Raw genomic sequence first — 25,909 nt, forward strand, 5'->3', positions numbered from 1 at the left:
TTTTAGCATTTAGCATATTTTATCTTGCATTGAGAGCACTACAGCATGGGAACTTGTGTTAGTTTCCTCTGGCTGCAGATTTCCACAAACTGGATGGCTTAAGACCATGGAAATGGATTCCTTCAGTTCTGGGGGCCAGAAGTCTGAGCCGGGCCTGAGGTGGGTGCGCCCCCTGGAGGCTCTTCGAGGGAGGGCACCCCTCGACCCTCAGTTTCTGGTGTCTGCTGGCGTTCCCGGAGTGTGGCCCCCTCTCTCCAACGTCTGCCTCTGTTTTCATCTGCCTTTCCTGTGTGTGTGTGTGTGTGTGTGTGTGTGTGTGAAATCTCCCTCTGCCTCTCTTGTGAGAGCATTTGGGAGGGCATCTAGGGCCCACCTGATGATTCAGGATGTCTCTCCATCTTAAGATTCTTCACCGGCAAGAGGTGCCATTTCTACCCAAGGTAGCATTTACAGGTTCCAGACTTAGAACCTGTTATATTTGGGGACCATTATTCAGACTGTCAGAGGATTTAAGAGCATAGACTTTTGAGCCAGACTGGGTGGGCTCAAAACCCCGTGTGGTCTCTTACTAGCGGGGTGATCTTGAGCAAGTGTCTTAAGTATTGGTGCCTCCATTTACTGATCTGTAAAGCGGGAATAATAACCTTAGCAACTTGAGGATTAAGAGGGTTAGTATTTCTAAAGCACCTGGTAAGCTTAGGACAGTGTTTGACCCATGTAAAGATTAGCTGTTGCTATTGTAGTTGGTATTTTTATTAGAAATTCTCTGTAAGATGTCCTTTTCATGGCTACATAAAACTTTATTCACAAACCTATCGTAATTTGTCTAGTCATTTTCTTTCATTGACTATTAACTTTATTTCCAGTTTTTTTTAATTTCATGTAAAACATTGCCATGGATACCTTTGAGCATTAAGTTTTGTCCCCATTTCAGATTCATTTCTTAGGGTAGAATTCTGAAAATGGAATTATAGTATCAGAGGGTGTATATAGTTTTAAACCATTTAATAAGAATTTGCCAAATTACTTCCAGAAAGATTTTGCCTTTCATACTCCTAGTTGAATGATGAGAGTAGCCACTTTGCTATGGCCATACCTGGATTGAGTGTTGTCATTTAAACATCCTCAGGTATTTTGACATGGTCTGCCCTTTAAGGCTGAAATGTGACATGGAAAAGGACTCAGAATTGTAGTTTCTTTGACAAGGAATGCTCCTGCAAGGCAAGCAAGCTTCTAATGAGAAATGAAACCCTTGCTTTGTCAGATTTCCAGGTGCCTCTTCCATCCTGTTATGAAGCCTGGATCTGGGTGTTTTAAAAGTTATAGGGCAGGATGTTGCTGGGGAGCAAATGTTAGTAGTAGGACAGTGCTACGGCCACAAGGATTCTAATCAAACAGTTTTGTTTCTGTTCTCAAACTTGGACATTGACTATTCTGAGCATTGATGGGGTGAGGGAGGTACCCTTGAACAACAGCAGCAGCAACAGATGATGAATTTAATCCCTTTACAGCTAAAGCCGTTTGAGGGCAGGAGGAGGGTAGAGAGGAGTGGCCCCTGCACTGCCTGCTGGTGGGGGGCCTGCCCCCATGCCCCGGCCTCCTGTCAGCCTCCTTTCCTTTCCTGGTGGTTCCAGGCTGATCTCACCTGGGCTCCTGGGCTGTAGCGGAGGAGCCAGGGTCCCAGCAGAGCAAAAGGCAGGGCAGTGGTTTTCTCTTCCAGTTGTGAACTGGTATGAGTGTACCGTGCGCACTATGTAACAACTGGTCGCACACGAATTCCACAGTATCTGAACCAGTTCGTGGGGTTGCAGAGTTAGACATGACTGAGCACGCGCGCACACACATGCACACACACACACACATCTTGGGTTATCTGGATGTGTGACCGTGTGCTCAGTCATGTCTGATTCTTTGCAACCCAATGGACTGTAGCCCACCAGGGTTCTCTGTCAGTGGAATTTTCCAGGCAAGAGTACTGGAGTGGGTTTCTATTTCCTTTTCCGGAGGATCTTCCTGACCCAGGAATTGAACCTGTGTCTCTTGTGTCTCCTGCTTTGGCAGATGGGTTCTTTACCACTGCAACACCTGGGAATATTAGGTTATATCTAGGTGGGCCCTAAATGTGACCACAGGTGTCCTTAGAGAGGAAGAGAGTGATTTTACACACGTGCACACACGAGAAGGCACTGAAATGAAAGAGTGATGTGGCCACGAGCCTAGGAATGCCAGCAGTCACCAGCAGCTGAAAGAGGCAAGGAACGGACTCTCCTCTAGAGTCTGGAGGGGATATGGCTGTAACACCTTGATTTCAGGCTTCTGGCCCCTAGAACTGTGAGAGAATAAATTTCTGTTGTGCTATGCTGCTCAGTTTGTGGTAATTTTTTTTTATGCATTTGCAGGAAACTCATACAAAAGTCTGTGCTCTGTTCATCAAGACAGACCCCTGATCATGTGCTTGGCTGTGTAGCAGTGTCATAAGCACTAAAAGCTTTTGAACTGCTCTTAATTTCTGTACTTGGCTTGTTGTGAACCAGCAGCAGAGAGGTCTGGTCTGCAGACCACCCTCTGAGGGCCATGAGTCCTGTCTCCCTCCCTGGTTTTGTGGACAAGGAAACAAGCCCAGAGAGGAGAAGGTGGGGCTGAGATTAGAGCAGGTGCCTCTGCTGTTCGGAACGGGCAGATGGGGATGGATGCCGGCCTCCTGGGCGCCAGGTCTGGGGTGAGCAGACAGGATCGCTGCCCTTCAGCCTGCTTTGCAGGCCACCTGGTGTCCCTGTCGCTGTTCTGTACCCCACAGAGTGAACGCTGGTGCTCCATTGAACCCCTGGAGCTCCGAGCTGCCTAGAAGACCCAGAAGCCAGGAGATGCTCATGAAGCCCTTGCTGCAGCTAATGAGCCAACAGCAGCAGGCAAAGTACCCTGTCAAGGGTAAAGCTCACGGCTACTGTCCACTTAGTTTCCAGCTGACTGCTTTCGTCTTTGTGCTTTGGGTTGTACTTTCCCTCAATAGCCCAGTTTTAACATTCTACATTTTCAGAGTGCTAATTATTCTCTCAGAGAATGGGATTAGCCTGTAGTCATCTTGACTCTTAAGCTGCTTGAATAAAGTTCATCCAACTTAACTTGGGGCTTCCCAAGTGGTACTGCGGTAAAGAATGTGCCTGCCAGTGCAGGAGATGCCGGTTTGATCCTTGGGTCAGGAAGACCCCCTAGAGTAAGAATTGGAAACTCACTCCAGTAATCTTGCCTGGGAAATCCCATGGACAGAGGAGTCTGGTGGGTTACAGTTCATGGGGTTGCAAAGAGTTAGACATGACTGAGTGACTAAGTATGCATGCAATTTAACTTGGCATTCAGACCCCCTGAAAAACCATCTACCTTCTAGCCCTGCCTCCTAGCCCTCACTTTCATAGCCGTTATCTTTAAACTTCATGAAAATCTTACCCCCTAATAGAGGGATTAGAAGGGTTTAGAGTCTTGAAGCCCTACAGTAGGTGATTTCATGGTTGATCTACTGAGGAACCAATGGAAAATTAGGTCAAGGGGATAGTGGGCATAAATGTTTCAAGAGCTTAGTGAAACAAATGTTCATGTTTACTAAAATAGACTCTAAAAATAACACAAATAGCTAGTACTGGCCACTAGTATGTGAACTGAGTCATCTGGTCTACCATCTGGCTCAGCTGAACCACAGATGCCTGTAGCCACGAGTAAACCAGGCAAGAACAGAAAAAAAACCACCCCACTGAGCCCAGCACTAATTGCTGACCCACCAACCATGAGTAAATAAAATGTTTATTAAGACCAAAAAAAGGCCAGCATAGTAAATCAAGACTTATCTTTAAGTTATTTCACTTCTCATTGTAGTATTGATAGGCATTATATGGTTACTCAATTATTCATCATGTGCTGTAGACACTTTCAGAGTTTCTCATGTTTATATTTTCATTGAAATTCTTTTTTATTTTGTTATGGGTAATACCCATATTAGGAGCCCTCTCTCCCCAGTATCTGGGTCTCCGTCTTAGTATTGAATACCGCTGAGATTTTATGACTTATTTGCTGGTTCTCCTCTCTGGGTTTCCCACCTCTCTCTCTTCCTCTCCTCTCAGATATTATGGGACGGTAGCGGAGAGGCCCAGGTCACTGTCTCTCTTTTATTTTTCCTTCATTTCAGAAGTCTTTATTTCATCACCCTCTACTTGTGTGTGTGTGTGTGTGTGTGTGTGTGTGTGTTTAGTCCTAACCCTGGATCTTGTAGTTTTAAATAAGTAACTTTTGGTTGCAAGGAAAAGAAATGCTCTCTTTCCAGCGTAAGTCAGCAGAGGGTCTGTTGCAGGAACCTCAGGAGTGCAGGGAACAGCCTGACCGTACTGGGGGCTGGAGAGGCAGGCTCCTCGGTCCTGCCCGGTGTGAGGGAGGGAGGGGCGTGGCCGGATGAGTGCTGGTGCGGAGCAGCTGGGGGAGCCACGCAACCACCCTCTCAGCAGCCACTTGGTGGAGGTGTCACAGGAGGTCTGCAGAAAGCAAACCAAACAAACCTATTATACCTCTTCTGATTTCTCAACAGGAATAATCCAAATCACCTTTCCTGGAAGTCAGTTTGCTGAAACTACTGAAGCCAGCAGTTCTTGGAAGTTGAAGAAAAGGTAAATAGAAGCAAATCCGTGTCTGCTAAAGTCCTCTTAAGAGGGAAACCCAGGTTTGGAGGGTCCCTGTTGTTTCTCAGACATACCCAGCTCTGTGTGTAGCATTTTACCTTCCTCTGCCTGGCCACGCCCTAGGTTACCTTCACCAGTGGCGGCCGCCTTGGAAACGAGGGCTTTCGCCTCTGGCTGGTGTGGTTTCTCCTGCCTTTGAACCCCCACTGTACTGCGTTCTTACTGACCTGTATCCCGGGGGGCACTGTCTGCCCCTCCTCTCTGTCCTCCCACAGCCGTGTGGGATGTGGGGGCTGCTTTCTGTGACCCTCACCCCACTGTAGCACTTCCATACTGGATTATAGTTACCTGTTGGCGTGTTTCCCCCAGTCGCTTCCTTAAGATGTATCTGAACTGTGCCTCAGACGTAGAAGATGCCTCCATGAACGCTGATTGGATGAGCAGCGGTCACCTCGTGTGTGGATTCCTACGTACCTCCACCATTCCACTATACAGGGCCTGTGCTATAAATCGATTTTATTCTTTGAGCATTCATCAGAGATTTTTAATCTCTAGTTGCTTTTTGTGTTTTGGCTGTTGGGGAAGTGAAGCAAAGCTTTCATATCTAGTTTTTATTTTTCATGGGCACTTTGGTTCCACATTGAGCTGTGATCCAGAAGCTGGAGGGGAAGGGAAGTGATGGGCAGGTCAGGGAACCAGTGACCTTGGAAGCTGGCTTCCCACCCCACTCTGCCTTGCTGTGGGTGGTGTTGAATGGGATTGCACGAGGTGGGGTTTGGTCATGCTGTGTCTGTCGCCCTCTTGTCTGCTGGATGGCAGACCCCTCCTCTACCCACCCACCCATCCATCTATTCATCCATATGATCCTCCAGACTGCCTTAATCAACAGAGTTGCATCTGAGCTCACCTCCCTGCTCCTAACCTTTTTTTTTTTTTTTTGCTATAAATTATTGTCAGTAGATTCCTTTTCTTACCTGCTTTTACTGAATCTGCTGAATATCCCAAAGATGTTCCTTATTTATTTTATCTGTTTTGTTGGTCACAATCCTCTTAAGAGGACTCATTCCAGCCTTTCCTACCTGACAGTAACCAGCAGTTGTCTGCTACATTTGATGAGTTCTTCCCCTTTCAGAAAGTGCTTCTGTGCACACCACCAGAGTTCCTTCTCCCACCAATCCTAGGAAATAGGTAGGGGCAAATGGTAACTTCCCATTCCTGGAAACTCAGAGTACTAGATATTCCATGTGAGGGCCATTGCCAGTGTGAACAGCGTCTGGTTTTTCTCTCCCTGGCACCATCTTGCTAGTTCTCCTTGGAAGCCGCTTCTGTCACAAAGCCAGGGGGCCCTTTTCACCCATGTCAGTGTCCTCTCGGGAGGGAGCCTTGACCTGTTGACCAGAGATGCTGTCTGATGCTGGTGTTGCCTCTACCCCCAGCCCGGTCTGATCCTGGTGTTGACTCTACCCCTAGCCAGGCCACTTTCTTAAAAAAAGTAGATCTCTTCTTCCTGAGAGCTTCCAGTCAGTCTCATGAGTTTTATTTTTTGTTCAGGCTTATTTAAACGCAGGAAATTGAGTTAGTTTACATGAATACCGTGCTGTCTTACTCTGGGAGCACAGGAAGACGCTAACAGGGATTGGGGCAGCCTAATCTGGCTGTCTCTAATGATCTTCCTGCCTCCCCTCTAAATAACTGCAAATGTGGCCATGCATCAAGGAGGCAGAGCACAGTGCTTTATTGCCGTGTGTGATTATTTAGTTAAATGTGTTTTTTTTTTTTTTTTTTTTTAAGAAATGGCTCAACTTTTAATTGGAAAACAGAATGTCGAATGGCCTTTTGATTTGTCCTTTGGTGGCAAAACTGGAAAAATAGATCTATCCTGATAGGAAACCAGGTGCTGGTCCCGAAGAAGGCATATTAACTCCAGAGCAGGATGTGAACTCAGAGTCACTGTTTCCCTAAAACAGGCCAAATACAGAGTCATTGTTTCCCTAAAACAGGCCATCTACTCTGGGCTTTTTCTTGTGAGACCTTCTTCTGCAGCTGTACCACCTTCGATTGATGTTTCCCTGGACAGGTTCTATTTGGAATCCCCCAAACAGGGCAGTATCCCCAGTGATGTAACTGTCAGGACACAGGGTGAGTGAGATGCTGAGACCCTTCTGCCTAGACGCCTTGAAAATGTCAGTGTCAGGAAATCAGCACACCTGTTACGATGACTGTAATTGAAAAAAATACCAGGCTGTATACTTCACTTCGGGCTTTCCTGGAGGCTCAGATGGTAAAGAATTTGCCTGCAATGTGGGAGACCTGGGTTTGATCCCTGTGTCAGGAAAATCCCCTGGAAGAGGGCATGGCAACCCACTCCAGTATTCTTGCTTGGAGAATCCCACGGACAGAGGAGCCTGGTGGGCTATAGTCCATGGGGTCACAAAGAGTTGGACAGGACTGAAGTGACTTAGCACGCATGCACACACACACACACACACACACACACACACACGCTCTACTTCACATTGTGCTGTGATGCAAAGCCCATTTTATTGTTAACAGGACTGTTTTCTTAGCCACAAAGCTGCCGTCTGCTTTACTGAAGGTCATCTTAGAAGCAGCTTGCACGTGTCCTGGCTGTTTGGCCACATGAGCTCCCCGTGAGGTGCACCCCACCTTGAGCTGGCACAGAGGTGGACATATGAGCACCCTGAGAGAAGGGCACGAATGATCATTTGTGAAATCTGCCCCAGGCTTCCATTACTCCATCCTCTGTGCTTCACACTCTTTTTGTATCTTTTTAAAAAAAATTATTTATTTTTTAATTGAAGGATAATTGCTTTACAGAATTTTGCTGTTTTCTGTCAAACCTCAACCGTAGGTATACATATATCCCCTCCCTTTTGAAACTCCCAATCCCTCCCCATCCCACCCCTCTAGGTTGATACAGAGCCCTTGTTTGAGTTCCCTGAGACACACAGCAAATTCCCATTGGCTATCTATTTTACATGTGGTAATGGAAGTTTCCATGTTACTCTTTCCATGTATCTCACCCTCTCCCCATGTGCATAAATCTATTCTCTATGTCTGTTTCTCCTTTCCTGCCCTGCAGATAAATTCTTCAGTACCATTTTTCTAGATTCCGTATATATGTGTTATAATATGATATTTCTTTCTTTTCTTTCTGACTCACTTCACTCTGTATAATAGGTTCTAGGTTCATCCACCTCACCAGAATGGACTCAAATGCATTCCTTTTCATGGCTGAGTAATATTCTATCATGTATGTGTACCACAGCCTCTTTATGCATTCATCTGTCAGTGGACATCTAGGTTGCTTCCATGCTCTAGCTATTATAAACAGTGCTGCAGTGAACAGTGGGATACATGTGTCTTTTTCAATTTTGGTTTCCTCAGGGTATATGCCTAGGATTGGGATTGCTGGGTCATATGGTGGTTTTGCTCCTAGATTTTTAAGGAATTTCCATACTGTCTTCCATAGTGGCTATATTAATTTACATTCCCACCAACAATGCAAGAGTGTTCCCTTTCCGCCACACCCTCTCCAGCATTTATTGTTTGTAGACTTTTTGAGGACAAGGCACTGGCGACCCATTCCAGTACTCTTACCTGGAAAATCCCGTGGACAGAGGAGCCTGGTAGGCTGTAGTCCATGGGGTCGTTAAGAGTCGGACACGACTGAGACTTCACTTTCACTTTCATGCAAACCCACTCCAGTGTTCTTGCCTGGAGAATCCCAGGGACAGAGGAACCTGGTGGGCTGCCATCTATGGGGTCGCACAGAGTTGGACACGACTGATGCGACTTAGCAGCAGCAGCAGCAGCACACTTTTTGCTGATGGTCACTCTGACCGGTGTGAGGTGATCAGTTCAGTTCAGTCACTCAGTCATGTCTGACTCTTTGCAACCCCACGGACTGCAGCACACCAGGCCTCCCTGTCCATCACCAACCCCTGGAGTTTACTCAAACTCATGTCCACTGTGTTGGTGATGCCATCCAACCATCTTATCCTCTGTTGTCCCCTTCTCCTGCCTTCAATCTTTCCCAGCATCAGGGTCTTTTCAAATGAGTTAGTTCTACGCATCAGATGGCCAAAGTATTGGAGTTTCAGCTTCAACATCAGTCCTTCCAGTGAATAGGCAGGTCTGATTTCCTTTACGATTGACTGGTTTGATTGCCTTGCAGTCCAAGGGACTCTCAAGAGTCTTCTCCAACACCACAGTTCAAAAGCATCATTTCTTTGGTGCTCAGCTTTCTTTATAGTCCGGCTCTCATATCCATACATGACCACTGGAAAAACCATAGCTTTGACTAGATGTACGTTTGTTGTGTGGTGTGAGGTGATATCTCATTGTAGTTTTGATTTGCATTTTTCTAATAATGAGTGATATTGAACATCTTTTCATGTATCTGTTAGCCATCTGTATGTCATCTTTGGAGAAATGTCTGTCTAGGTCTTTTACCCATTTTTTGATTGATTGTTTTTCTGGTATGGAGGCGTATGACCTGCTTGCATATTTTGGAGATTAATCCTTTGTCAGTTGTTTCATTTGCTATTAATTTCTCCCATTCTGAAAGTCGTCTTTTCGCCTTGCCTATAGTGTCCTTTGCTGTGCAAAAGCTTTTAAGTTTAATCAGGTCCCACTTGTTTACTTTTATTTTTATTTCTGCTACTCTAGGATGTGGGTCATAGAGGATCTTGCTTTGATTTATGTCATTGAGTGCCCTGCCTATGTTTTCCTCTAAGAGTTTTAGTTTCTGGTCTTACATTTAGGTCTTTAATCCATTTTGAGTTTATCTTTGTGTATGATGTTAGGAAGTGTTCTAATTTCATTCTTTTACATGTAGCTGTCCAGTTTTCCCAGCACCATTTATTGAAGAGGCTGTCTTGCCCCATTGTATATTCTTGCCTCCTTTATCAAACATAAGGTGCCCATAGGTGCATGGGCTTATTTCTGGGCTTTCTATCTTATTCATTGGTCTGTGTTTCTCTTTTTGTGCCAGTACCATACTGTCTTGATAACTGTAGCTTTGTACTATAATCTGAAGTCAGGAAGGTTGATTTCTCCAGCTCCATTCTTCTTTCTCAAGATGGCTTTGGCTATTTGGGGTCTTTTGTGTTTCCATATGAATTGTAAAATTTTTTGTTCTAGTTCTGTGAAAAATGCCCTTGGTAATTTCATAGGGATCGCACTGAATCTGTAGATTGTGTCTGGTAGTATAATCATTTTCAAAATATTGTTTCTTTCTACCCAGGAACATGGAATATCTCTCCATTTGTTTATGTCATCTTTGATTTCTTTCATTAGTGTCTTATAATTTTCTGGGTACAGTTCTTTTGTCTCCTTAGGTAAGTTTGTTCCTAGATATTTAATTTTTTTTGTTGCAGTGGTGAATGGGATTGATTCCTTAATTTCTCTTACTGATTTTTCATTGTTATATACAGAAATGGAAGTTATTTCCGTGTATTGATTTTGTATCCTGCAACTTTACTAAATTTACTGATTAGTTCTAGTAATTTTTTGATAGTATCTTTAGGGTTTTCTGTGTACAGTATATGTGATCTGCAAACAGTGAGAGCTTTACTTCTTTTCTGATCTGGATTCCTTTTATTTCTTTTTCTTCTCTGATTGCTTTAGCTAGGAATTCCAGAACTATGTTGAATCACAGTGGTGAAAGTGGACACCCTTGTCTTGTTCCTGATCTTAGGGGTAATGCTTTCAGTTTTTCACCATTGAGAATAATGTTTGCTGTAGGCTTATTAAATATGACCTTTACTATGTTGAGGTAGGTTCCTTCTATGCCCATTTTTTGAAGAGTTTTAATCATAAATGGGTGCTGAATTTTGTCAAAGGCTTTTTCTGCATCTATTGAGATGATCATATGGTTTTTATCTTTCAATTTGTTAATATGGTATATCACATTGATTGATTTCCATATATTGAAGAATCCTTGCATCCCTGGAATAAACCCAACTTGATCATGGTGTATCAGCTTTTTGATGTGTTGCTGAATTCTGTTTGCTAAAATTTTGTTGAGGATTTTTGCATCTATGTTTATCAGTGATATTGGCCCGTAGTTTTCTTTTTTTGTGTTGTCTCTGTCTCATTTTGGTGTCAGGCTGATGGTGGCCTTGTAGAATGAATTTGGAAGTGTTCTTCCTCTGCAATTTTTTGAAAGAGTTTTAGAAGGATAGGCATTAGCTCTTCTCTAAATGTTTGATAGAATTCTCCTGTGAAGCCATTTGGTCATGGGCTTTTGTTTTCGGGGAGATTTTTGATCACAGCTTCAATTTCAGTGCTTGTAATTGGGTTGTTCATGATTTCTATTTCTTCCTGGTTCAGTCTTAGAAGATTGAACTTTTCTAAGAATCTGTCCTTTTCTTCCAGGTTATCCATTTATTGCCATATAGTCATTCATAATAGTCTATTATAATCCTTTTTATTTTGGCATTGTCTGTTGTAACTTCTCCTTTTCATTTCTAATTTTGTTGAATTGATTCTTCTTTTTTTCTTGATGAGTCTGGCTAAAGGCTTGTCAATTTTGTTTATTTATTAATCTTTAGTATTTCTTTCATTTCTTTTTAATTTATTTCTGCTTGGATCTTTATGATTTCTTTCCTTCTACTAATTTTGGTTTTTTTTTGTTGTTGTTGTTCTTTTTCCAGTTGTTTTAGGTGTAAAGTTAGGTTGTCTATTTGATGTTTTTCTTGTTTCTTGAGGTAGGATTGATTTGCTATAAACTTCCCTCTTTGAACTGCTTTTGCTGCATCCCATAGTTTTCGAGTTGTCATGTTTTCATTGTCATTTGTTTCTAGAAATTTTTTTATTTCCCTTTTGATTTCTTCAGTAACCTGTTAGTTATTTAGGAACGTGTTGTTTAATCGCCATGTGTTTCTGTATCTTACAGGTTTTTCTTGTAGTTTACATCTAGTCTCATAGCATTGTGGTCGGAGAAGATGCCTGATACAATTTCAGTTTTCTTCAATTCACTGAGGTTTGATTTGTGATCCAAGATGTGGTCTATCCTGAAGAACAGTGCACTTGTGCACTATTATCCATGTGCACTTGAGAAGAAGGTGTATTCTGCATTTTGATGGAATGCCCTAAAGATATCAGTGAGATCCACCTTATCTAATGTATCATTTAAGACTTGTGTTTCCATATTAATTTTCCGTTTCAATGATCTGTCCATTGGTGTGAGCGGGGTCTCACGGTGTCTCCTACTAAAGTCTCCTACTTTTTTTGTGTTACTGTCAATTTCTCCTTTTATATCTGTTAGTGTTTGACTTATGTACTGAGGTGCTCCTTTTTTGGGTGCATAGATATTTACAATTGTTATGTCTTCCTCTTGGATTTATCCCTTGATCATTATGAGTGTCCTTCCTTATTTTTTGTAATATTCTTTATTTTAAGGTCTATTTTTTCTGATATGAGGATTGCTACTCAAGCTTTCTTTTACTTCCTATTTGCATGGAATATATTTTTCCATCCTCTCACTTACCGTCTATATGTGTCTTGAGGTCTGAAGTGGGTTTCTTGTAGACAGCATATATATGGGTCTTGTTTTTGTATCCCTTCAGCCAGTCTTTGTCTTTTGGTTGGAGCATTTAATCCATTTACATTTAAAGTAATTATTGATATATATATATATTTTTTCTCTTGCCATTTTCTTAATTGTTCGGGATTGATTTTGTAGATCTTTTTTCTTCTGTTGTATTTATTGACTATATAATTCCCTTTAACATTTGTTGTAAACCTGGTTTGGTAGTACTGAATTCTGCTAACTTGCTTGTCTGAGAAGCTTTTTATTTCTTCATTAATTTCGAATGAGATCCTTACCAGGTACAGTAATCTTGGTTGTAGACTTTTCCCTTTCAGTACTTTAAATATTTCCTGCCATTCCCTTCTGGCCTGCACAGTTTCTGCTGAAAGATCAGCTGTTAAGCATATAGGGTGTCCCTTGTATGTTACTTGTTGCTTCTCCCTTGCTGCTTTTAATATTCTTTCTTTGTGTTTAGTCTGTTAGTTTGATTAGCATGTATCTTGATCATGTTTCTCCTTGGGCTTATCCTGTATGGGACTCTGCACCTCTTGGACTTGATTGACTATTTCCTTTTCCATGTTGGGGAAATTTTCAACTGTAATCTCTTCAAAAATTTTCTCATACCCTTTCTTTTTCTCTTCTTCTTCTGGGACCCCTATAATTTGAATGTTGGTTCATTTGATACTGTTTCAGTGGTCTGAGAGACTGTCCTTAGTTCTTTTCATTCTTTTTACTTTATTCTGCTCTTCAGAAGTTATTTCCACCATTTTATCTTCCAGCTCACTGATTTGTTCTTCTGCTTCAGATATTTTGCAATTGATTCCTTCTAGAGTATTTTTAATTTCAGTAATTGTGGTGTTTGTCTCTGTATGTTTCTTCTTTAATTCTTTTATGTCTTTGTTAATTGATTGTTGTACTTTCTCCATTTTATTTTCCAGGTTTTTGATCATCTTTATTGTCATTATTCTGAATTCTTTTTCAGGTAGTTCGCCTATTTCCTCTTCATTTATTTGGACGGCTATTTTTCTAGTGTGTTCCTTCATTTGTGTAGTAGTTCTTTGCCTTTTCATTGTTTATTCTTTCTTTTTTTAACTTACTGCATTTGGGGTCTCCTTTTCCCAGGCTTCAGGGTTGAATTCTTTCTTCTTTTTGGTTTCTGCCCTCCTAAGGTTGGTCCAGTGATTTGTGTAAGCTTTGTCTGAGGTGAGATTTGTGCTGAGTTTTTTGTTTGTTTGTTTTTCCTCTGATGGGCAAGGCTGAGTGAGGTGGTACTTTTCTGCTGATGACTGGGCTTGTATTTTTGTTTTGTTTGTTGTTTAGATGAGGCGTCCTGCACAGGGTGCTACTGGTGGGTGGGTGATGCCAGATCTTGTATGCAAGTGGTTTCCTTTGTGTGAGTTCTCAGTATTTGATACCACCTAGGGTTAGCTCTCTGGTAATCTAGGATCTTGGAGTCAGTGCTCCCACTCAAAGGCTCAGGGCTTGATCTCTGGTCAGGAACAAAGATTCTACAAGTGGTTTGTTATGGCATTAAGTGAGATTAAAACAAATACCCTAAAACAAGAAACCAAAGATGAACCCTGGGGAAATGGCAGTTACAAAATCAGGGAACAATAATTAAAATAATGGAATATACACATATACATAGACACCCATCAACAAATCAAAACAGTCTATCAAAAATAAAGTACAATAGATTGACCTGGTGAACAAATAAAATAAAAAATTATATTTATGAGTTAAGAACAAAACTAACTAAAGCACAAACTGGAAAACAAAACTGAAGCAAGGTGCCATGTGGGAAATAAAGTGATAAAAACAAAACTAACAAATTTGTTGAGAGGAATGGAAAGAAAGAAAAGAAAGAATAGATATGCAAAGTTAAACAGAGGTAGATAAATAAGATTTATATACATTAAAGATTAACTCCAAGGGGTAAAGAACATTAGGAAAAGCAAACAAAGGAATAAATGTAGAAAAAATAAAATAGGTTTAAAAAATTAAAAATTAACAAAAGTGGGAAAAAAGGAAGAATATTGAAAAAAAAAAAAGGATAACTCCACAGAACCACAAAAGCCCAATGTAAAGGCAGAGGTTTATACCAAAGATAAAAAAATGTGACTTAGGAAAAAAAAGCTCAAAAGCTTAATTAGATTTCATAGTGCCAATAAAATTGACAACTACAGCAGAGGAGGGAAAAAAAAGGAAAAAAATCCAAAATAATCTATAGAACAAGTCAAAACATAAGAATAATAAGTGTTTTTCTTGAGTCACTGCTGTCAGAGTTCTTTCCCTCGCTGGGAGTCACAGCCCACCTCACCTCCCTATGATGCCCTCCAGCACTCTGCTGATCTCTGGACCTGCTGTGTGGGCAGCTCAGAGTCTAATCTGGCCCTACTCCTGTGTGTTCTTGCCTCCAGTGTCCACAGCTATCAGAACTAGTGCGTTTTCTTTTGTGGGAGCTCTCAATGGCTTTTATGTATTCCATAGACACAGAGAGGGGTTGTGGCAGCACCAGGTACTCAGGGGGGTTGGCGGCTAGGGCAGCAGGAAATACATTGCTCTAGAAGGGTATGGTGACCAGTATCGGACAGTACGCTCCAGTGTTCTTGCCTGGAGAACCCCCTGACAGAGAAGCCTGGCAGGCCACAGTCCACAGGGCTGCAAAGCGTTGGACATGACTGATGTGACCCTGCACGCATATACGAAAGACTTCTTTTGCCTCTGGCAGCTCTGCCCCAGTGAGGGTTGAGCCTGAAGGTGGTGCAGCTGCTTGGCTTGTGGGGACTCTGGTGGCATCAAGTGTGCAGGGACACGGATTGCCTCTGCTGTAGGAGTTATGGCCCTATCAGAGTCTTTTTTCCAGCCTCTTATATCTCTTTATCCATAGCTCCAGCCATTCAAGCACTTAGAGGGCTTCCTTGACTGGGGTCCTTTTCTGTTGTTTAGTGCATCAGACACATAGAGGGGCCCCCTGCCTGGGGTCCTACTCTGAGGATCAGTGCATCAGTCATTTAAAGGGGCACCCTGAGAGGGATCCTACCCTGTAGTTCAGTGTATCAGGCGTTTGATGGGCCAGCCTCTCTATTGTTCTCCTACAGATGCTGGTGTGTGGGGAGAGAGGCCATGGTGATGGCTCCAGTCCCTATGCGTACTCAGCAGTACCACCTTGCTTCCCTGGTGCCTGGCTTTCCTCCACCTGCATTTCCCACCACGATTTCCTCCCTCACATGCCCTGATCTGTCTGTCCGCAGTCAACAGCAGCCCTCTCCCTGGGATTGCTCCACGATCCCTAAACTCCAGCTCCCAGCTGCTGTGCCTTCTAGGGGACCTGCCTCCTTGTCCAGGGTGTGCATGCCTGTGGCAAGGACTGTCTGATTCTCATTCCACTTAGGGCTGCCACAGGTCAGCTGTTTCACTCTCAGCCTTAAATGTTTCTCCTCTGACTCAGACAGTTGCCCCGATGTGGGGATTGACCCCTGCTTCAGTTCCTCCACCTGCCGAGGGCAGGTCCAGTCCTACTAACACTCCTGTTTTTCCCCTGGTTCCTTCGTCCTACTGAGTTTTGCGTGGGTCTACATATTCTTTCCGCTGGTCAGGTCCTCCTGTCCACTCTCAGCTGGTGTTCTGCATGCACTTCTGTGTCTGAAGGTGTGTTCCTGATGCATCCGTGGAGAGAGATGTACTCCACGTCACCTACTCCTCACCATCTTGTTCTCTCCTCTGCGTATACCTTTGATAGGAGTTAGTGAACTCGGCTGTCTCATGGGCCCCTCCAGCTTAAGTGGTCCCAATTTTAACTCTTGGTCCCCTTCTGCCACAGCCCCTTTCCAGCCTTCCCTTCCCCCCATCTCATTAAAGAGCACAACTGTTAGCTCACTTTCTCAGTCCAGGAACTGGGGAGTCATCTGTTATCCCTTACTTTTCTCTTCCTCCAAATTGCCGAGTCCGAGTGGTGCTTCCGAAGCAGGTCTTGAATTCATCTGCTACCTTTCTTCGTGTGTTTCCCAGGTTGGTGACGTCGTTGTTTGCCTGGGTCACTGCAAAGGCCCTTGAACTGGTTGCCCTGCTTCTACTTTTCTACCATTTTGCTCACCATGTTGGAGCCAGGGGATCTTTAGCAATGCTTGTCTCATCATTCACTTCTTTCTCAAAGCTTCAGTGACCTCATCCCACACTGGGATGGAGCCCAGGCACCTAGCAGGGCCCGTGGAGGGGACTGCGAAGTCTGGGCCCTGGGCCTGGCTGGAGACGCCACAGCATTGTTCACATTGCATTGAAGTAGCTCGTGAGATGCTTTGCCCTTTCACTTTTGACTTCCTGAGCAGATCGAAGTGACTCTGCTTTTCCTAGTGCAATAAAATACCTGCTGGCTGGCTAAGGTACACTTAGGGTGGATACAGAGTTCTGGGAGACGGTGAGTGCTTTGTTCCTCAAACCCCAGCATATCAGCCCTATCAACGCTTAGAACACAGAGGTGGACCACTATTTCATTTGAAGCCTTGATAAGTAAATAATCAATATGTAGTTAACAAAAATTCTAAAACCTAATATGGTGCTATTCTCCAAGTGCTCCTCCCCCAAATATTTTCACATAAAAATGTGCACAACGTTTTAACTCAGGAAATCATGAATGAAACTTGGTTCCAGGCCAGTAGAAGAAAAGACTGACTTTCTACAAGGGAAAAAAAGAGACAGACAAAATACCAGTGCACAGCTTTTCTTTTTATACACATTTCTCCTATTATGATGCCTCCTTGCTTTCTTCCCTTTCACCTTTGAACTTTGCTTGTGTGTGTGTGTGTGTGTGTGTGTGTGTGTGTGTGTGTGTGTAGCCACCTGAGAAGTGGGTTCTGCCTGACCCCATTGACACTCTGCATTCTCCTTGAGCCTTTCAATCAAGGTAATGGGAATTACTGAAATTCCAGCTTTATTTGTGGTGCACTTTGACCTCAAATTAGGACAACTTTTCTGTGACCCTGAGTTTGGAATTTTTTCTAGTACCAGTTGGATGAATACTGTGATGAGCTGCAAGCAAAGATTATAACATAATGGGAATAGCAGACGAGGGCTCTTATAGTGCAGCATGGTGATCGCTGGGGTGCAGTTTGTCCCCAGATGTCATGGGAGCACAGAGATGAGCCCCCCACTCACCTCAGGGATTGGGGAGTCATGAAATGCTTTCAGGAGTGTGTGACCCTTGAGCTGGGTCTTGAAGGAGGAATTTGCCAACTGGAAGGGTGGCTGGGAGAAAAGAGGTGTATGAGGGTATTTCAGATAACTGCATGAGTGGAGGCCTGGGAGGTCAGCAAGGGGTGGCATGCCCAGGGGGCTCAAGGAGGATGAATAGCCACTGTGGTTAGAGGCATGGACTGGGCTGGGGGCTGAAAGGTGGGCAAGGGTTAGGTCATTCTACAGAATGTCCCCATGGGGCTTTACACAAGGGAGATCCTGGAGGCTTGATTTTACAGTAGGGGTTCTATAGTCTGGGTCTTTACTTAAAAGGCTTCTCCTGAATGGCAGTGATCTGATTCAGACATGCAGTTTCTTTCAGCGGTTCCTAAGGGTGTGGGTCTCAGAATTCCACAGACTTCCAAGTTGAAGGTATGACTGCAGGCTATCTACTTGTGATCACAAGGATGTCATTAAAAGCTACCTGAAATGTGATTGGTGTTAAGTTGCAGTCTGACCTCCATGTCCTTAGGTTCTCCACTGGTAACTCTAATCAGCCTTGGATCAAAAATATTTGAGAAAAAAAAAATTCCAGAAAGTTCGAAAAAGCAAAAGTTGAATTTGTCACATACAACAACTAATTACATATCATTTACATTATGTTAGGTATTACAAGGAATCTAAGATGATTTAAAGTATATGGGAGGCTGTGCCATAGTTTATATGCAAATACTATGCCATTTTATACCAGGGACTTGGGTGCACATTGAAGACGGGGGTTCTGGAACCAACCCCCTGCAGGTCCTGAGGGATGACTGTCCTACCTGCTGGAGTTTCTGGATGAGTCTGTCTCGTCCTTCACTTGGAGTCTAGTTCCTCACCATGTGAGCAGTCATGTGTTTCAGGTTCCCATAGAGCATGAACTTACACAAGCTGTAGAATTTCCCATAGATTTTTGCAAACAACACTGTAATAAGAGTGTACTATTGCCAGCATCTTGAATTTGTGACATTTTTTAATTGGTAGAAATCTAGATGTTTAATTATCAATCACTGATAGCTTGGCTTTCTCATTGTTAGTTGGTTGATTGTTTACCTTAAAATGTGAAGTGGTGCCCGTTTACACCAGGAATGTGTTTTGGCTTATCAGTTTCCAACAGTTCAGTTCGGTTAAGTTGCTCAGTCATGTCCAACTCTTTGTGACCCCATGGACTGCAGCATGCCAGGCCTCCCTGTCCATCACCAACTCCTGGAGTTTACTCAAACTCATGCCCATTGAGTCAGTGATGCCATAGACTTTAACACATGCATGCGACTTAAACGAGTCATCCGTGTGAAAAAGTGAAAGTGTTAGTTGGTTGCTCAGCCATGTCCGACTTTTTGCAATTCCATGCCCTGTTGCCTGCCAGGCTCCTCTGTCCATGGAATTCTCTAGGCAAGAATACTAGAGTGGGTAGCCATTCCCTTCTCCAGGACATCTTCCCGACCAAGGGATCAAACTGGGTGATGTGCCTTGCAGGCAGAGTCTTGACTGTCTGAGCCACCAGGGAATGAGTCATCCATACCTTAAATGTGTACATCTCCTGCATTTGCTTCTGTAGTGATTCTTCACAACTACTACTGCATATGTTTTGCTCAGAAGGGGAAAGTGTGTGGAGGGGGTCCACACCCATCCATGGGCAGTGATTTTAGAGAAATTTAGTAATGTTTGTACTACTTAGGGCTTGAGAAAGTAGCAAGGCAAGGCAGGGAAACACAGGTTAGGCTGTTGCAAAAATATGCATGAACCAGACAAGGGCCTGACCTACTGGTAGTGGGGATGGAGCAGGAGAATGTGTTGAGAGATGTTTAGGAAAAGGGATTAGTAGGTCTGTTTTGCCAAAAGTTTTACTTTCCTTTTAGGTTCAAAGGATTCATTAACAAAAGAAACCACTCGTTACATACATAAACAATTTCAGTTTTTGTAGAAGATTATTTGACGTAATTCCAATATGCATCCCTTAAAAGAAAAGAAATAGAAACAATAGAAATAGCAGCATAAACATCACCAAATTGGGCCCACCTATATCCAGACTTCAGCAGTGCTGGAAAGGCCTTCATTAACAGCAATCTGGGGTCAGCAATTGGGAAAGGGTTCCTAGGTGGTGTGTCATCCTGTGGGTGACATTTCAAATTGCAGTTTTGTGGGCTCCTGCTTGTAAATCACAGGCTTCAAACTGATGTCATCATCAGTTTGCATGCAAAAACTCAGCTCTGGCTTTACACTGTAACCATTTTACAATGATCATTTCCGTTTGTGAGTCATAGGATTTCGTTAGACCCTGGGGGACTGGCCAGACCTCCAGAGACTCAAAAATTCCAAGACCCACTCCCTTTCTTATCTGAAGTGTTGCCTGACTTGCTGTGTTTGCAAGCAGGCAGGGAATCTGGGCAGTGTCCAGGCAGGTCAGAGGCCTGCTCTCCTGCTTTGAAGCCTGAACAAGACTTCCTCCATTTTAATTTCCCTAACATAGGTCTTGGGGGATAATTTGATACAAGGAATTGGGGGAAGGGAAGGCATCCAAAAACTCCCCAAACTTCTGCCTTGGGTGACATTAGTAAGAGGAACAGGTTTAGACCATTCTCTAAATGCTTACTGAACTTCTTCTGGTAGGGGAGGTGGACAAAAGTGATGAACTCTTTAAAAAGGAAAAAGAGTGGAGCAAAGAAGGGCTATTTTAAAGGTGTAGACGTAGGCAAAAGGACACCTGATTTTGACTAAGGGGCTCAGACAGGCTTTCTTATCTGTGTGTGAATAAAGCTGGCCGAGATGAGAAGCTGTGAGCATGAGAGCATGTGGGCTCTTTCTGTCACCACGTCACGGGTGCTGGATGCCACCCGGGGGACTGGGCAGTGTTGCCACTGGGTAGATTCTACACAGCATCCTGGTTTACTGATGCCTTTTGCAGGATATTTGGACTTTGTCAGTGGTCAGGGCCTGCAGTGAAGTACAGACAACAGGCTTGGAGACCTCGCTGTGGGCCTGTAGTGTCCGCTTTGGTGGGATCTTCTGGCCTTCTCTACTCCTCCTCTCACTCACCGGCCATCAGGCGCCCGTGGGCCCACATTGTGGTGCTGCAAAGGTGCCGTCTGTTCAGGCCCTCCTGCCCTGGTTCTGCTCAAGTCTCACTCCCGCCTCTCCTTGAGGCCTCTGCTGTCTAATCAGATACAGGCCCCTGTAACGCTGTTAGTGTTACGGTGTGCCGTCTGCTGTCACCTTCTGCTGCTTTGTCTTTCTTCACAGCACTTCACTCCTCGACATGCTGTGTATTGATTTGTCTCTCGTCTGTCTGCCTTTCCTGGAATGTGTGTTCCATCAGAGCTGGAACTTTGTGTTGTTCGTGATTCCATCTTCACTGCCAGGACAGTGCCTCATGCATCCAGGTGAATCAGTGACTGTCGAGATGGACTGGTCAGTTCATCTGTCTGTATGTGTAGACGAGCAGGGCCTGGCATGCAGTAGGTGCCTGCTAAGTGCTTGATGGAAGGAACTGGTGAGTGAGTGACTCTATGTGTCATTGGCTACTCCCCAGCACTTAGGTGCCCAGTGAGTGTCTGTTGAAAAGATGAGTGGTCTAGAGAGCTTGCCCATCTATTTCTGAGGCTTGCCGTCTGTGGGGTCAGCCCCAGTGACTGAGTTTGAGAAGGGCAAAAAAAAAAAAAGAGAGAGAACGGCTCAGGCATGCAGTCTTGGGTGCATGTGGTTGCAGTTGTTCTTTGCATCTGATATTTCAGTCAATACCTCACTCTCTCTCAGTATGTCTGCCATCAGCCAGGTGCTGCAATTAACTTGCTGTGATTTAGCATAGAGATGAATTTTTCCTTTTAAAGATGCCCCAAACAACTGGTGCTGGTGATACGTTGGTTGTCAATGAAGCTCATGCCTAAGAGAACATGAGGACGGTGTCCCATGTCTAGGAGAGAAGGGCTGGTAGCCTGCGCCTGGCTACAGAGTGTGAGGAAGCCAGAGGCATTCTGGCAGACTTGGGGTTCCACATGCCCAAGGTGCTGCCCATCATGTGGGCAGGGCCTTGGGGTGAGTGTGGGTCCTGTTTTACCCAAAGGTTTGAGGGAAACAACATTTAAAGAATATTGCACAGGACTGGGGAAACAGACTCTTGGAGGGCACAAACAAAACCTTGTGTGCACCAGGACCCAGAGACTCGACAGAGACTGAGCCAGAACTGTGTTTGAGTGTCTCTTGTGGAGGTACGGGTCAGCAGTGGACTGCCTCAGGGGCTCTGTGTGCAGCAGACCTGGGTCGTACAGCCTGTGACATAAGCCCTCTTGGAGGAGGTCACCATTAACCCCACCATAGAGCCACCAGAACTTACACAGGACTGGGGAAACAAACTCTTGGCAGGCACAAACAATACCTTGTGTGCACCAGGACCCAGGAGAAGGGAGCAATGACCCCACAAGAGACTGAGCCAGACTTGCCTGTGAGTGTCCAGGAGTCTCTGGTGGAGGTGCGGTCGGCAGTGGCCTGGTGCAGGGTCAGGGACAATGAGTGCAGCAGTGCATGTACAGGACCTTTTGAAGGAGGTCATTATCTTCATTTTCTCCACCATAGTTGGCCTCAGGTCAAACAACAGGGAGGGAACACAGCCCTGCCCATCAACAGAAAATTGGATTAAAGATTTACTGAGCATGGCTCCACCCATCAGAAGAAGACCCAGTTTCCCCATCAGTCTCTCCCATCAGGAAGTTTCCATAAGCCTCTTATCCTTATTCATCAGAGGGCAGGAAGAATGAAAACCACAATCACAGAAAACTAATCAAACTGATCACATGGACCACAGCCTTGTCTAATTCAATGAAACCATGAGCCATGCCTTGTAGGGCCACCCAAGACAGACAGGTCATGATGGAGAGTTCTGACAAAATGTGGTCCACTGGAGAAGGGAATAGCAAACCACTTCAGTACTCCTGTCTTGTGAACCCCATGAACAGTATGAAAAGGCAAAAAGGTATGACATTGAAGGATGAGCTCCCCAGGTTGGTAGGTGCTCAATAAGTTACTGGAGAAGAGTGGAGCAATAACTCCAGAAAGAATGAAGAGACGGAGCCAAAGCAACAACATCACCCAGTTGTGGATGTGACTGGTGATGGAAGTAAAGTCTGATGCTGTAAAGAGCAGTATTGCATAGGAACCTGGAATGTTAGGTCCATGAATCAAGGTAAATTGGAAGTGGTCAAACAGGAGATGACGAGTGAACATCGACATTTTAGGAATCAGTGAACTAAGATGGACTGGAATGGGTGAATTTAACTCAGATGACCACTATATCTATTACTGTGGGCAAGAATCCCTTAGAGGAAATGGAGTTGCCCTCATAGTCAACAAAAGAGTTCAAAATGCAGTACTTGGATGCAATCTCAAAAACAAGAGAATGGTCTCTGTTCATTTCCAAGGCAAACCATTCAATATTACAGTAATCCAAGTCTATGTAAACGCTGAAGAAGCTGAAGCTGAACAGTTCTATGAAGACCTACAAGACCTTCTAGAACTAACACGCAAAAAAGATGTCCTTTTCATTATAGCGGACTGGAATGCAAAAGTAGGAAGTCAAGAGATACCTGGAGTAACAAGCAAATTTGGCCTTGGAGTACAGAATGAAGCAGGGCAAAGGCTAACAGAGTTCTGCCAAGAGAACGTACTGGTCATAGCAAACACCCTCTTCCAACAACACAAGAGAAGACCCTACACACGGACATCACCAGATGGTTAACACTGAAATCAGACTAATTATATTCTTTGCAGCTAAAGATGGAGAAGCTCTACACAGTCAGCAAAACAAGACCAGGAGCTGACTGTGGCTCAGAATATGAACTCCTTATTGCCAAATTCAGACTGAAATTGAAGAAAGTAGGGAAAACCACTAGACCTTTCAGCTATGACCTAAGTCAAATCTCTTACGATTATACAGTGGAAGTGACAAATAGATTCAAGTGATTAGATCTGATAGAGTGCCTGAAGAACTATGGATGGAGGTTCGTGACATTGTACACGAGACAGGGATCAAGACCATCCCCAAGAGAAAGAAATGCAAAAAGGCAAAATGATTGACTGAGGAGGCCTTACAAATAGCTGTGAAATGAAGAGAAGAGAAAAGCAAAGGAGAAAAGGAAAGATATACCCATCTGAATGTAGAGTTCCAAAGAATAGCAAGGAGAGATAAGAAAGCCTTCCTCAGTGATCAGTGCAAAGAAATAGAGGAAAATAATAGAATGGGAAAGACTAGAGATCTCTTCAAGAAAATTAGAGATACCAAGGGAACATTTCATGCAAAGATTGGCACAATAAAGGACAGAAATGGTATGGACCTAACAGAAGCTATTAAGAAGAGGTGGCAAGAATACACAGCAGAACTGTACAAACAAGATCTTCATGACCCAGATAATCACGATGGTGTGATCACTCACCTAGAGCCAGACATCCTGGAATGTGAAGTCAAGTGGGCCTTAGGAAGCATCACTACAAACAAAGCTAGTGGCAGTGATGGAATTCTGGTTGACTTATTTCAAATCCATGCCAGCAAATTTGGAAAACTCAGCAGTGGCCACAGGACTGGAAAAGGTCAGTTTTCATTCCAGTCCCAAAGAAAGGCAATGCCAAAGAATGTTCAAACTACACACACACATACACACACACAATTGCACTCATCTCACACGCTAGGAAAGTAATGCTCAAAATCCTCTAAGCCAGGGGTATGTGAACCATGAACTTCCAGATGTTCAAGCTGGATTTAGAAAAGGCAGAGGAATCAGAGGTCAAATTGCCAACATCCATTGGATCATAGAAAAAGCAAGAGAGTTCCAGAAAAAACATCTGCTTTGTTTACTATGCCTAAGCCTTTGACTGTGTGGATCACAACAAACTGTGGAAAATTCTTGAAGAGATTGGAATACCAGACCACCTAACCTGCCTCCTGAGAAATCTGTATGTAGGTCAAGAAGCAACAGTTAGAACTGGACATGCAACAGACTGGTTCCAAATCGGAAAAGGAGTATGTCAAGGCTGTTTATTGTCATCCTGCTTATTTAACTTATACACAGAGTACATCATGCGAAATACTGGGCTGGATGAAGCATAAGCTGGAATCAAGATTACTGGGAGAAATATCAATAACCTCAGATATGCAGATGACACCACCCTTATGGCAGAAAGCAAAGAAGAACTAAAGAGCCTCTTGATGAAAGTAAAAGGAGAGTGGAAAAGTTGGCTTAAAACTCAGCATTCAGAAAACTAAGATCATGGCATTCGGTCCCATCACTTTATGGCAAATAGATGGGGAAACAACGGAAACCGTGACAGACTTTATTTTTGGGGGCTCAAAAATCACTGTAGATGGTGACTGCAGCCATGAAATTAAAAGACGCTTGCTCCTTGGAAGAAAAGCTATGACCAAACTAGACAACATATTAAAAAGCAGAGACATCACCTTGCAGACAAAGGTCAGTCCAGTCAAAGCTATCGTTTTTCCAGTGGTCATGTATGGATGTGAGATTTGGACTACAAAGAAGGCTGAGTGCCGAAGAATTGATGCTCTTGATCTGTGGTGTTGGAGAAGAGTCTTGAGAGTCCCTTGGACTGCAAGGAGATCCAACCAGTCCATCCTAAAGGAAATCAGTCCAGAATATTCATTGGAAGGGCTGATGCTGAAGCTGAAGCTCCAGTACTTTGGCCACCTGATGAGAAGAATGGACTTCTTGGAAAAGACCCTGATGCTGGGAAAGATTGAAGGTGGGAGGAGAAGGGGATGACAGAGGATGAGATGGTTGGATGGCATCACCGACTCAATGGACATGAGTTTGAGCACACTTCCAGAGTTTGTGATGGACAGGGAAGTCTGGCCTGCTGCGGTCCATGGGGTTGCAAAGAGTCAGACATGACTAAGCAACTGAACTGAACTGAAAACAGATATGGCTCTTTGCTGGAGGGGAATTCAAATAGATTAGTGGTTACAGCGGGGTTCTGAAGCTAGACTGGGTGCATTTGAATCTGTCCCACCACTTCCTTGCTTCATGGTCCTGGGCGAGTTACATTGACTTTCAAGACCTCATTTCTCAGGACATCCCTGGTGGTCCAGTGGATATGACTCAGCTCCCAGTGCTCAGGTTCCCAATGACCCAGGTTCTCCAGAAATTAGATCCTACACGTCCCAACTAAGAGTTCACATGCTACAGCTAAGTTCACATGCTGCAGCTAACTATTTTGCATGCCACATCAAAGATCAAAGAACCCGTGTGCCACAACTAAAACCCGGCACAGCCAAATTAAAAAAAGAAATGAAACCTTCCTTGCCTGTAAGATGAGAGCCTGGGACACTGAGAGCCCCCTTAGCACAGTGCCACGCACATCCCAAGTGAACAGCAAGGGCTAATATCATATATAATTGCTTGACATTTTCAAATAAAAGAGGAGACAATGACAATTTTAGTCTTGCATTGGTTTTGCCACCAGGAATGATTCTCCA

The 25,909-nt window shown here is 43.9% G+C and overlaps 1 protein-coding gene across 12 annotated transcripts in view; it reads left to right on the plus strand.

The window, feature by feature from the left end:
• The window catches only part of SMCO4 (single-pass membrane protein with coiled-coil domains 4), a 75,280-nt gene that overhangs the window by 37,270 nt on the left and 12,101 nt on the right, over positions 1-25,909 (plus strand). For 4 of the 12 annotated variants that reach the window (XR_009493318.1, XR_009493317.1, XR_009493319.1 and 1 more), the window contains exon 3: positions 4,571-4,655. The exons of 4 other annotated variants lie outside the window; for them this stretch is intronic. Coding sequence is in view for 3 of the 8 variants with exons in the window: in XM_024987288.2 (XP_024843056.1) it covers positions 4,571-4,649 (79 nt within the window). In the remaining 5 variants the exon portion in view is untranslated. Of the gene's footprint in view, positions 1-13; positions 160-4,570; positions 4,656-25,909 lie in introns of those variants that run through there. 4 more of the 12 variants (XM_024987288.2, XM_059883012.1, XM_059883011.1 and 1 more) reach the window with 2 other exon arrangements.

The sequence above is a fragment of the Bos taurus genome, chromosome 29 (assembly GCF_002263795.3).
Source record: "Bos taurus isolate L1 Dominette 01449 registration number 42190680 breed Hereford chromosome 29, ARS-UCD2.0, whole genome shotgun sequence".
NCBI classification, from domain to species: Eukaryota; Metazoa; Chordata; class Mammalia; order Artiodactyla; family Bovidae; genus Bos; species Bos taurus.